Genomic DNA, 12704 nt, shown 5'->3' on the forward strand with positions numbered 1-12704 from the left:
TGTAACACAATTTGCAATACAGCATACTTTCTTTTGGAATCATATTCAATCTTTCCATTACAACTCTCTTTTGCACAAAAGCAATTCATATGATCATATACAAACATTTTCATTCCTTATTATTTATTTCATATGTTATTATATCTTTAATGGTTTGATAAGTTGTTTTGGACATCAACTCTTCTGACCTCGCTTTGCGACATCACTTAAGTTCCTTTCTCTCTAACTGCAAGGATAAAAACAACTCATGTAATCATTCATTTGTAACATACTTTATCAAGAGGTCATCAAGAAGTCAGCAACAGACTTCTAACAGATACAATGAGTTTGTTTCTATTACTAAAGTATTAATAAAAGAATGTATAATAAAGGAATATAGAATAAAAGAATGTATAATAAAAGAATGTGTGATAACTAACATATCCATATATACATAAATCCAACAGCAGCATCATACTGTGGGGATGTTTTTCAACAGCAGGAACTGGGAGACTAGTCAGGATTGAGGAAAAGATGAATGCAGGAATATACAGAGACATCCTGGATGAAAACCTGCTCCAGAGCGCTCTTGACCTCAGACTGGGGTGACGGTTCATCTTTCAACAGTACAGTGACCCTAAATACACAGCCAAGATATCAAAGGAGTGGCTTCAGGGCAACTCTGTGAATGTCCTTGAGATCTGAAAATGGCTGTGGACCGATGCTCCCCATCCAACCTGATAAAGCTTGAGACATATTGCAAAGAGGAATGGACAAAACTGATCAAAGACAGGTGCACCAAGCTTGAAGCTGTAATCTCTAACAAAGTTGCATCAAAAAAGTATTGAGCAACGGCTGTGGGTACTTATGTACATATGATTTCTTTTTTTTTATTATTTGTATTAAATTTGCAAAAAAAAATTTTTTTTAACTTTTTCATGTTGTCATTATGGGGTGTTTAATTAAGACGAGTATGCGACTGAGATGACACTTGCAGCTACACAGTGAGAGGGCGGTTTTCCAAAGCCTTGACCTTCTTATACACATTGAAGCTAATGGAAAGAAACAAGCTCTTTCATCACAGCTTCTCTCCTCACTCCCCCTCTCTTTCTTCTCTTTGTCTTATACTGGCACACACACAAATGTACTGTACAAATATGCTAACATGCTCCTCCTTCTCTTTCTGCATAGCGGCTAATCTATGTTACAAAGTCGATAACCTTTGGTTTGTCTTGTTTTTTTCTGCAGCTCGACTCTTAAATGTTGTTCTTTGCTGTGCCTGACTCACTGCGTGTCCTCCCCACTTCATGTAGGTGGTGACCTCAGGAAAAAACAGCAGAGGATACCACTACATCCTCGCCAACCTGGTGAGAGCGCACCACGTCAAAGCATCCAACAACAACACAGTTAAACAGTGACGCAATTCACCGCCAAGATATGCAACTGCATTTTCTATTTTGTCCACTTAAATGTGAAGTTATGAAGGACTTATGGTCCAGTGTAATTGACTGAAATAGAACAGGAGCAGCATATGAAACATTTAACAGCTCATGATAGATGAATCGGATTTTTAAAGCTGTTTTTTTTTTCTTTTCCTTTTGATTAATGATCTCATCCTCTGTTGGTGTACTTTTTTTCTCAGGGTTTTTCTAACATGAGCCTGGACAGAGTCTTTTCTGGTGGAGCCAACATCACGGGTTTCCAGATCATCAGCCCAGACAGCCCCATCGCCCAGCAGTTCCTGCAGCGCTGGGAGCGCCTGGATGAAAGAGAATTTCCAGAAGCCAGAAATGCTCCATTGAAGGTCAGTGTGGTGCTACGGCAACTGCTGCAATTTCATTTGATTCCCATCTTCAAAGATCCTTTTTACCCCTCCCCTTGTCTTCCATAAATTCCAAACATGTCAGTTTGAATCTTTTCAGAAATTACGCTTAATTAACTTGTCATTTGCTTTCACACTGATAGAATCTCACGCTTTATGTCAATCATTCAAAGCTTTTGATTTTGTGTCTAGTTTTCGTTCCTTGTGTGTGCAAAGTGTCAACATAATCAGTTTGCTGTAACGACAATGAACAAGGATTCACCAGATCTGTGATTGGGTTTTCGTGTGGCTTTTTGTGTCAGTACACGTCAGCTCTGACTCACGATGCCATCCTTGTGATTGCTGAGGCCTTCCGATACCTCCGGCGTCAGCGAGTGGACGTGTCTCGGAGGGGCAGTGCGGGTGACTGTCTGGCCAACCCGGCTGTGCCCTGGAGCCAAGGCATCGACATAGAGAGAGCCCTCAAAATGGTAGGATCGAGAGCCTTCAGTGTCTGTGCAAACTGATCTAGATTTTACCCCTCAACCACTGCCGTGTTATCGTATCCAACAGCACCTATTTGGCTGTTTATTTATCTATCCAACATTATATATTGGGGGCGAGGAGAGGGAAAATCCATTTGAATTTATTTTCAATTCAATTCAGTTTATTTCATTTAAATCACAACAAAGTTGCCTCAAGGTGCTTCACACAAGTAGGGTCTAACCTTACCAACCCCAAGAGCAAGCACACAGGTGACAGTGGTAAGGAAAAACTCCATCTGATGATTTGAGGACGAAACCTCAAGCAGACCATACTCAAAAGGGTGACCCTGTGCTTGGGCCATGGTACTGACACAATTGACAATACAAATATACAGGAATCAAGATATGGTATTCAAATTGCACACACTGAAGCATCTGCACCTAAATTAAGATAGTACACAGTAAATTTTGCAGATCCGTTGTTATGACGCCTCACGGTGTGGTTGAATGATCCGTTGTTATGATGCCTCATGGAGCGGCTGACTGATCGAAGCTGGATGCCAGTTAAACGATGTCTCCGAAAGTCAACTTAAGTTCAGATTTTTTTGTTTCTTTTTGGGTTCGGTGTCCTTTGTTAGTGCCGTGTGACCGGGGCTTTACATTCGTTGCTAGAAAACTTCAGTGACCAAAATACCAACATTCTGGGTGCAATGAACATGTTTTCTTTCACTATTGTTTGATTTCTTTGTGCGGCTGACATCATTATTCAAGCATTCAAAAGGCTATTCCTACCTCCACACAACAACAACCACACACGAGAAAGGTTCTTAACAGTTTTTGTTATTGAACGAAACCGCGTCTCCCTAACTGGACAGCGTTGTGATGTCATTACGCATGCACGTAGGCGCTGCTCTGTCGCAACTTGAAAATCCCCCATTGTTTGGGTAACATGGCCCAAGCAGTGGGTCACCCCTTTGAGTCTGGTCTGCTTGAGGTTTCTTCCTCAAGTCATCAGAGGAAGTTTTTCCTTACCACTGTCGCCTGTGTGCTTGCTCTAGGGATTGGTAAGGTTAGATCTTACTTGTATGAAGCCCCTTGAGACAGCTTTGTTGTGATTTGGCAATATATAAATGACATTAATTGAATTGATAAAATGAACATAATAGCAACGTGTGGTAGGCACATGATACTTAAACCATAAGTACCAAATGAGCACTTTTGCTTGTCAACACAATGAGTTATTAAGAATTATTTATACTTAGAATGTGTTCATATTGTGGCGATATGGGTAGACTGACATATACAGTAACTATTCCAACAGAACTGAGGAGTGTTTGATAAGAGACAGACAGACAGTTTGGCAACAGACCTGGTGATGCCTGGTGAATATTTAGAGGCTGATTTGCAAACGCAATTTTTTTTTCCTTATTTATTTTTTTTTTTTTTTCCCAAAATACTAGTATGCCTAAAACTTGGCAGAACATTAAGTAATTCAAGTGTCTCATGGAAAAGGCAGCTTTAACAGGTTTCAAAACACGGGAGCCAGACTGTAAAAATGGGACTTTCAGCTAAAACTCTCCAGGGAAGCCAAACACCCTTACTTACATAAACAAGTAAATATGAATAATTTTAAAAAGTGAAAAATATAATGAGTGTCAAAATGAGCCACTTATTTTCACCCAGAAATGAAGAAAGGACAAATAAACTTCTCCACCCGTTGGGCCCCATGTGTCATATTGATGTTTTCACATGGAGTCGGCCTGATTGCTGTGTGTTATGAACAGCTGGTATCTTTTCTTGCTGGCAGGTCCAAGTACAAGGTATGACAGGAAACATCCAGTTTGATACATTTGGTCGAAGAACTAATTACACAGTTGATGTGTATGAGATGAAGTCAGGCGGCCTCAGGAGGGTAAGTGAGCACACGGCCTGGTAAACATCACTCACAATTTAATTATCGTGTCATGGAATATTCCTCACAGGATGTAGCATAAACACAAAGATTTCAGCACGGAACGTCTTGCATCCGATGACATAAATACAGTGGAAGTGGAAGAATCCGGTACAAGCCGGGTTATTTCAGTTTGTTGGTTGGATTGATTTAAAACACGCACAGGTGCTTTGAGAAGTTTGTCTTTCAAAAGCCCGATTTCATGATGGAGGAAAATTTTGTCAAAAAAAAAAAAAAAAATTCAGATGGAAACTGAGCAATGTGCAAAAAAAAAAAAAAAAAAAAAAAAAAAATTAAGGAAATGTTGATGAAGGCTGACAACTCTCATATGTATGGTGACTGATAAAGGCCACAAACAGAAAACAAAAATACAAAAATCAACCAAATCTGTTGTGCAACAAACATCTTGCAAATTTAATGGAAAAAAATGCTTGCACACAGAGAACACAAACAAATATAACCTGCAGACATGCAACAGTTTAATCTAACATGTCTGATACTAAAGGATTATTAACCAAGTAAGCAAGGTTAATAATTTGTTTATTATATGGCTATTATATAAACACACAAACTTATGGTATCAGCCGAATATAAAAGCTGCTGATGGTTTTGGGCTCGTTGTCAGACCTGCTTTCTTCACCGCCATGAAGAACTTGCTAACAGATGGTCTGGTTGTTAGCTGGTAAGATTTCAATCTGTATGTTTTTTCCGATGCTGTTTAGGTATTTATGGGGCACGTTCATGTCCATGTTCATTTTTCTAATAGTGTTTTTAGCTTTCTGGTTATTAACAAATCTGATACGCATTCCGGACCAATTCGTGGTAACGTTCTGATATGGGAAAATATCTGAGGAGGGAAGGAGTGCCACAATGGCGCTGTTGTGTCTGGCTGCTCATCTGCTGCTCTCCAGTTATTTTATTGTTTTGAAGCTCTGTTTGGCTTGCTGTTCGGCGTCTGGACGAGCTGTGCACAGAATTCTGGCGGGATCTGTGCTTAAGGTTTTGTTATTGACTTATAAAGTTGTTCATGGGCTGGTGCCGTCTTACCTGGCTGATCTGGTGGAACCTTACGTGCCGACCCGGGCTTTGCAGTCGCAGGATGCGGGACTTCTCTGTGTTCCCAGGGTGAAGAAGAAGTCAGCAGGTCAAAGAGTTTTTTTTCTCATCGTGTACCTACCCTGTGGAACGTTCTTCCTGCGACCGTGAGGCAGTCAGAGTCCGTGGACATTTTTAAGTCAAGACTTAAAACCCATTTTCGTTCTCTTTCTTCTGAATAGTTTTTATTTTTTATTTGTTTTATTCTTTTACTTCTGTTTTTAATTGTGTATTTGAATTTTTATTCATTTTTAATTATTTATTTAATTTTTATATTGAATTGTTTTGTGTGAGGCGCCTTGAGATGGCTTTTGTTATGATTTGGCGTATTATAAGATGATTAAATTGATTAAATCAGAGCAGAAATCAGCCAATCAGAGTGTGCGCAGCGTCGTAGCCATATAATAAAAATTCATATGACACATGCAAAATCACAGATGTGTTGCAAAGCGACCCAATGGAAGTATTAACAACAAAAAATTGAGGTTATCTTTATCTCTATCTGTCTGACAGAGCTGAGTAAGTGTATTTATTTACTTTATTGAATATTTTGAATGTTTTATTTGTGTTCTCTGTCTTTGCAAGCATCGTATCAATTCGCAAGACATTTTTTGATAGAAGTATTGTTGTTGAATTGATCCAGGTACTTTTTGGAGTTGTACATGTTTTCTGCGTTAGTGTTTCCATTTGGAAGTGTTGTGGCCTGTCTCTGCCACCATCCATATGTCATGAATAGCTACTATAAGTGACAGTTGTATGTACAAAATGAGATTCTTTTTTGTGTGTAATCTATGTATTTGTGGCCTCAGACTTCGTGGGAGACAGATTTCAGTGGTTAATTTCAGTGGTGACCACATACCATGTGGTTGTAGTTTGGTTATATGATTCAACGTCTAATGACATACCCATTGACTTAGCCTGGCGATCAGTGCATTTGTCCAGTCACATGTCTGAAAGGTCTGTTTTAAAGCCCGGATGAAGGTTGGAGTTGTGACTTTTATCCAAATCTCCGTGGAGCCTTGAAAGACCACAAGTCAAAACGCGCTGACTTTGCAAAGCAAACAGCTGATATTTTTAGTGAACGCATAAGACATAAAAGTGACTTTTTAAAAAGTTTATTTTCCAAAAGGAAACCCTCTGACACAGCAGGTAGATATCTTCTCATGAGATGTTTGTATGAAGCCCACAGCTGATATATCGTAAATACTGTCATTCCCTCAAACATATAACCAGCAGTAAGGAACACTCAGGGCTTTATTTGCTAAATGTTTGCATGTGTAAAAACATGCGCAAATGCCATTGCACTTGTAAATACACACACATGCTAAGTTACTAAAAGTGTGCAAGAGGATTGCATCTGTCAAATGCACAAAATAGCACTTATTGTCCCTTTAGTGTGTTTACCTTTATGAATATGCAATTTGGGGTTTTTCCACTCTATTGCACAAAAACATTGTGGGAGGGAACATACAAATAGGTAAGGTTTGCACACGCAACACGATTTATCAAAGTCAAAAGGAAATTTAGTGGATGCTAGTTGTGTCTGTATTTTGTGAGTTTGAAACCTTGGAGTTAACTTACTGCACTTGACAGACTCCTGCTCCAGAAGAAAAAGGAAATTAAATAAATTATTCGTTATAAACGTCAGGGAAGACAGCTTGAGGTTTAGCAGGTTGGGCATACATGGAAAAATTTACATGGTTTATGTGAAAATGTCAAGAACGGGCATCCTTTAATCCTCCACAGTCAGTACAGCTGCTCAAAAAATAAATTAATTAACTAATTAATTTAAAAAAAAATCTCTTCAGCTTTTTATTAGAGAAACCATTCACATTGTGCTTCTGAAGCTATTTTTTTTTTTTTTTGATAAAACACACAAACCAATATGAGACCAGTGTTTGTCAAAGAGGTGGCACAAGGACATCACATGAGAGAGAACTGACTTACGTCTTCCTGTCAGTTGGTCTTTAAAGGACATGTCGCACGTTTAACACCCCAGTTAGCAAGACAACATAAATGTACTCATGACTGTAAGTCTCTCTGTGCACATTCGCTAATAATTAGTGGTCATTGATGTATTTTATTGGTAATTATTCCTCTCACTCTGAGCGTTAGCAGGTGCATTTCCGGAAAAAACATCTCATTCGGCAAGTTTCTGTATTTCTCAGCGTGTGACGTATATTGTAGAATGAGCACAAACATCCCAATGACTGACAGACAGAGTGAAATGAACCTGCTACATCCAAAAACAAAGCTTCTGAGCTTTCATTCAAAAGTGATGGCTCGGATTTGCAGCAAGGAGATGTCACACTTCACCCCGAAACCCTTAACATTTTCAGTCTGACGATTTTGGAACGTAAAGTGTGGTGACGTGCTGTTTGTGTGGCAGGATGCTGTTTTACTGCTGCCGTGAGCATGGATGTGGACGGTCTCCACCACTCTGTTTTTACAGACTGCCTGAAAATGCAGATGTATTTCTCATACTGGAAAAAGTCAGAAGACACTATTTTCAGCAGATGATGGACTCTGTATCTAACGTGCCACAATCATGACAGAACTTGAGCTGAAGGCAGACCTGCGATCGGACATCATTCTCTGGTCGGTGATCGCGTGATCGGTACCTGAGGACAAGTAGACCTGTTTTCTGACTGGTGATTTGTGTGAGGACTAGTGGACCTGTTCTCTGGCTGGCAATCGTGCGCGTGTGGTGCGTGCGTGCGATGCGTGCGATGTGTGTGTGCGTGGAGGCTTCTTTAATGTTGTGGACATCTGATCACATCTGTCTGATCAGATCTGTGATATTTCACATCCATGTACAAAGCCGCAATTAACAGGTGAGATGCGCGTTAAAACAGCCTGCTGCGCGCACTCAGACCAAGATCCAAATTCCCACAGATATCTTAGATTTTTTTTTTTCACAGTTATATACAACACTTATAAATGTTTTGTTTGATTTGAACAGGCTGGGCTTATGACTAATGGCCGTGCAGGTGCACTAAATCTTCTCACGGCTGCTCCTTCTCCTGCATCAGTGACTGCATCAAATTTAACAATTATCACTTAAAAATGAGTCATCACAACATGACATCACACTTCTGTAAACTTTGGAATTAATTTGTGGCTCCATTCTTAACGTTAACAGCTACATTTCATTCATGCAGATGCTGTGACTATTCTAAAAGCTACGTCACCGCTGTCTGAAACACCCGAGTACTCACAAGTGCTTTGTTTTCAGAAGTCTCCATAGTTGTTTGTTGCGAATGCACAAAGTAATCCTGGTGTATCATCGGATGGTCACTAACAGCCTAAATCTTAAGTGTTATGATTTCTGTGCAACATGTCCTTTAAAGACTGTTTTTCTTTCTTCCTGCAGACCCTGAGATCTGAAAGTAGCCTTGGATCTTTCAGCACTCTGCTCTAATTGGGTCTAACAGTGCAAAGACAAAGACACATAAACAGATGTATAGCAGGGCTTTAAATAAAGGTGGCACCAAAAGAAATTGACTCCAAACTGTCCGTCCACAAGATAACATGAAGCAGCGGCCCACGCGTCCAAACTGTCAGACAGTCTGGGGTGACACACAGCTAGCATGGTGGACCGTAGCTGTTATAATTGGTAGACGGTGCGTTTTGTCTTGGCTGGTTACATCAGAGTGCTAATGCAATCATCTGAGGTTCAGCAGACACAGTCCTAGTGTTTGTTTTTGTCCTCCATTGCACCATATGTTCTGTGCACTGTATTAATAGCACAGTCCAACAGCTGTCTGCTTTTGGCTTCAGGAGATGCATTTCGACTACTAAGTTTGTGTTGCTGCTTTTAATTTTACTCACTCTGCAAGCGCGCTATCACTGTGCACTCTCGTGCAAGAGAGCCTTTGCAGAGCTGGGAATAGATTCATCCCACTCTGCAGAAGTGCAACACAGGTGAGCTGAGAAATACCACTACAAGCTTTTCTTACGTACATCAGCGAAAAACAAACCAGTTGTACAAATAGAGTCGACCAATGCAAATGTACTTGGAGGCTTTATTTGTATGTCAATCTGTTTCTTTTATTAACTGTGACTGTTTTATTTTGCAGGTCGGCTACTGGAATGAATATGAAAAGTTTGTATATGTAATGGATCAGCAGGTCACCAACGAGTCCTCTTCTGTGGAAAACCGAACAATTGTGGTCACTACTATTATGGTACACTCTCTAGCTGGTTTTAAGTGTGTTACCTTAAGATTTCTGCCACTCAAGGTCAAGGTGTCCTTTGTTGCAATCTGTCCTGGGAGGGTAGAATTATTTTATTTTGTGTTGCTTTCCATCCACTCACTACATGTTGAAACAGTCGATTCACAAAGAGTGTTTCAACTGTATCCGTGTGGGTGCCAAAGCATTTTGATTTTTTTATACTATGGTGTCTGTTGTAGTAGTGACGTCACAATAACGGCTTTGGTAATGATACCTGTAGAGGTTAACCACCACTGTGCATTCACGTTCAGTGCATACGTAAGTAAAAAGTCTCATTAAGTAAATCGTCAGTGACACTCGGGGCAGGCAGTCAAATCAGTTGTCTACCAGCAGAGATGAGAAGTAATCTGCATGCAAGGATTTAAAACAACAACCTTCACTTAATTTATATCAAGTTCCCTGTTTTCTGAAAGTTTGCTCAGTGGTGGGCAATGATAATCAGCTATTCGGCCACTTAGCTGAGATAAATTGTTCATTACCAGATTAGCTTTTAAGCTAATGTTGAAAACCATTTGCAGACTAATTACCTTTCACTAAATTTAGTTTCACTAACTTTCAGTCAGCTAACAATTATAAAAATAAAGATTAATGATCAAAATGTTTGTAAACCTTAAAATCATACATGTTTGTTTCTACTGAAGCTTATAAAGTGACACATTGCACAAGGATAGAAACATTATGTTGAGGAGCTCAAGCCAGAGAAAACACATTACTTCAATATTAAAATTATTACATATGTATTTTTTATGTCTTAATGTTTATTATTCATTTAGTAATTTCTGTAGTGTGAAAAACAGTATTATATTGAAGCTACTGTTTAATTTCATTTGTTCATTTAGTCATGTTTATCTTGTTCATCATGTGATCATGGCATACTAAACTTTGTTGTTATTGTCCACGTTTACGCTTCAACATATTAAAAATTTAATCTCTTTAGGCCTGTTTTTTCGAGGTTTAGAGTCCAACCCCCCCCCCCCCCCAAAAAAAAGATAAATTCAGTAATAAACGTTAGCACTTAGTGGTAGCTTCAGCTCAGTGTTTTAGCAATTTAACCGTTTAGTGTTATCACATTTTTCACTTAGCAGATTTGTGGTTATCAAAGCTACGTTTGGATTAGCTGTGCCCACCACTGAGTTTAGTGCTAAAATTAATTTTAAATTTAGCAATCAAGCAATATATAGATGTTAAATCAAGACCTTGCAGGTGAATTAGCTTATTTTTAAATGTAAGATAACGTTCGCCTTATCTTACATTTAAAAACACTTCCTGTTGTTCCTTCTGACTTTGCCTATTATGTTTCCATCTTAGGCAAATTCAGAATGAGTCATTCCTTCTCATTTCAGTGTAGAAACTCATTATCCTCATGACAGGCTGCTAATCGAAGAATGTTCCAGGGCAAATGGTGTGAAAACAAAAGCAGTGTCATTGCATTTTTATTCTGCGAGGCATGACTTTGATTTTAATGAAGACAACCATTATTTAAATACATCATTATGTTAACATCATGTTGCTTTACTTAGTTTTTACATTCAAGAAAATGTCATATTTAATGAAAGGCCATCCTGTTAGTGAAGTAGCTGAGTGCTTCATTTTGTGTTACATCAACATTATACATGATGGCAGAATGAGGAATTTTCCTGTCTGAAGCAAAAAAACTTGGATTAATGTGTGTGCATCACAATAAATTTCTCTAAAGCTTTGCGGAAAAAAAAGTACTGTTTAACTACTGAAGAAACTGAAGAAATCTATCCTCAAGGTGACAGAATAGAACGATGTGTACATTTAGGGGGGAGTAAAATTTCAATAGAGGTAGATCATTTATCAAGAGAAGCAACAGATGGGTTTTATAGTCACAGTAGTATTATTCGTTATCGGCATATGCTCACAAATTCATGCACCTCATATATAGATGAATGTCTTGAGTCCCTCAGCTGTCACTGACATTTACTTTATGAACTGAAAAGTGTGACATTCAGCTTTCTCTTCCCTAATGTGCCAAGTTGACGCAAAGCACCCTCCCTATCCTGCATTTAGATTTCCATTGATGTTTGCATGAAAGAACCCTGTTGTCCTGCTTGTGTGTTCCTGCTGCCCACTGGAACTGTTGGACTGCCTGATGGAGCTGTCCGCACATACAGGGATTTTAATTAAAATTAAATTTTACATAGTACCTCAGGTTTGCAAGTGAAGGTTGAAACAACAAAATACTCACAAGTGTAATGGGTTTTTAACATTTCAATGTGTATAGGTGATGCAGTGTAACATTATGTTGTAAGAAACAACTAAATATAGATTTTTTTAAAGCACTTTTTTAAAGTTATACATTGTAACAAGAAGTATAAGCTCCATTGTGGCATCAACATTCTGCTTGAGGGATGAATGAAAGCTGAACTGACTTTTTCCCTTAAACTGAGCATGGTGCCACTTTTATCTTACTTGGGAACTGTGAATTTTGAATTATGTCATTTTATACCCTCAGTTGTGATTTGCTGTACTGTCTTCAAACACAAAAGCTGTAAATTTAGTCAATATTTGCTCAGTCTGCATTAGTGTTAAAATATTTGATAAAAAGCTAATGAATGACATAACACTGGCTTATAAGTGGCTGCCGAGCTAGCTGCTAGACATGGTGCACTAGCAAGGATTTATTACCATTTTATTTTGTCAAAATAGGTAACCAAACACGAAAAAACTCAAATCTAAAGAAGTGCTAAGTCACCTCACTTCTAACTTAGCATTCAGAAACAACAGCCTTATCATTTAAATTGTCACAAATCATTTGCTTTGACTTTTCCTGCTATTACTTCCAGGGTTTCAAATCCATATATTCGCCCTATTGACATATCCCATAATCCCTTGCGCGCCACAAAGTCGCTGCACTCAAACAACATAGAGAATCCACATGATGACAATTGAAAATGAATATTATACTACAAAAATGTAATTTTTTATGCTTTTTGTCATGTTAATAAGAGACTGCATGCATGATACCCTGAAAACTTGCTAAAACAATTATAACAAATAATCCATGTTTGCTACGTTTAATCTGTGTGGAATTTAATAAACGCAAACCGAATTTCAGACATATATATTAGTCTGGAACAAAGAGGACAAACAGTGTTGTAAAGAACAATAATCAAGACGTTAAAGAGCAAACT

At 38.6% G+C, this 12704-nt stretch overlaps 1 protein-coding gene across 1 annotated transcript in view; it reads left to right on the plus strand.

Moving 5' to 3' along the window:
• The window catches only part of gria3a (glutamate receptor, ionotropic, AMPA 3a), a 367539-nt gene that overhangs the window by 250622 nt on the left and 104213 nt on the right, over positions 1-12704 (plus strand). Inside the window, exons 5-9 of the mRNA XM_034178685.1 lie at positions 1293-1346; positions 1622-1783; positions 2104-2271; positions 4073-4177; positions 9391-9498. Coding sequence (XP_034034576.1) covers positions 1293-1346; positions 1622-1783; positions 2104-2271; positions 4073-4177; positions 9391-9498 — 597 coding nt within the window. The remainder of the gene's footprint in view (positions 1-1292; positions 1347-1621; positions 1784-2103; positions 2272-4072; positions 4178-9390; positions 9499-12704) is intronic.

Source organism: Thalassophryne amazonica, chromosome 9, assembly GCF_902500255.1.
Source record: "Thalassophryne amazonica chromosome 9, fThaAma1.1, whole genome shotgun sequence".
Classification (NCBI taxonomy): domain Eukaryota; kingdom Metazoa; phylum Chordata; class Actinopteri; order Batrachoidiformes; family Batrachoididae; genus Thalassophryne; species Thalassophryne amazonica.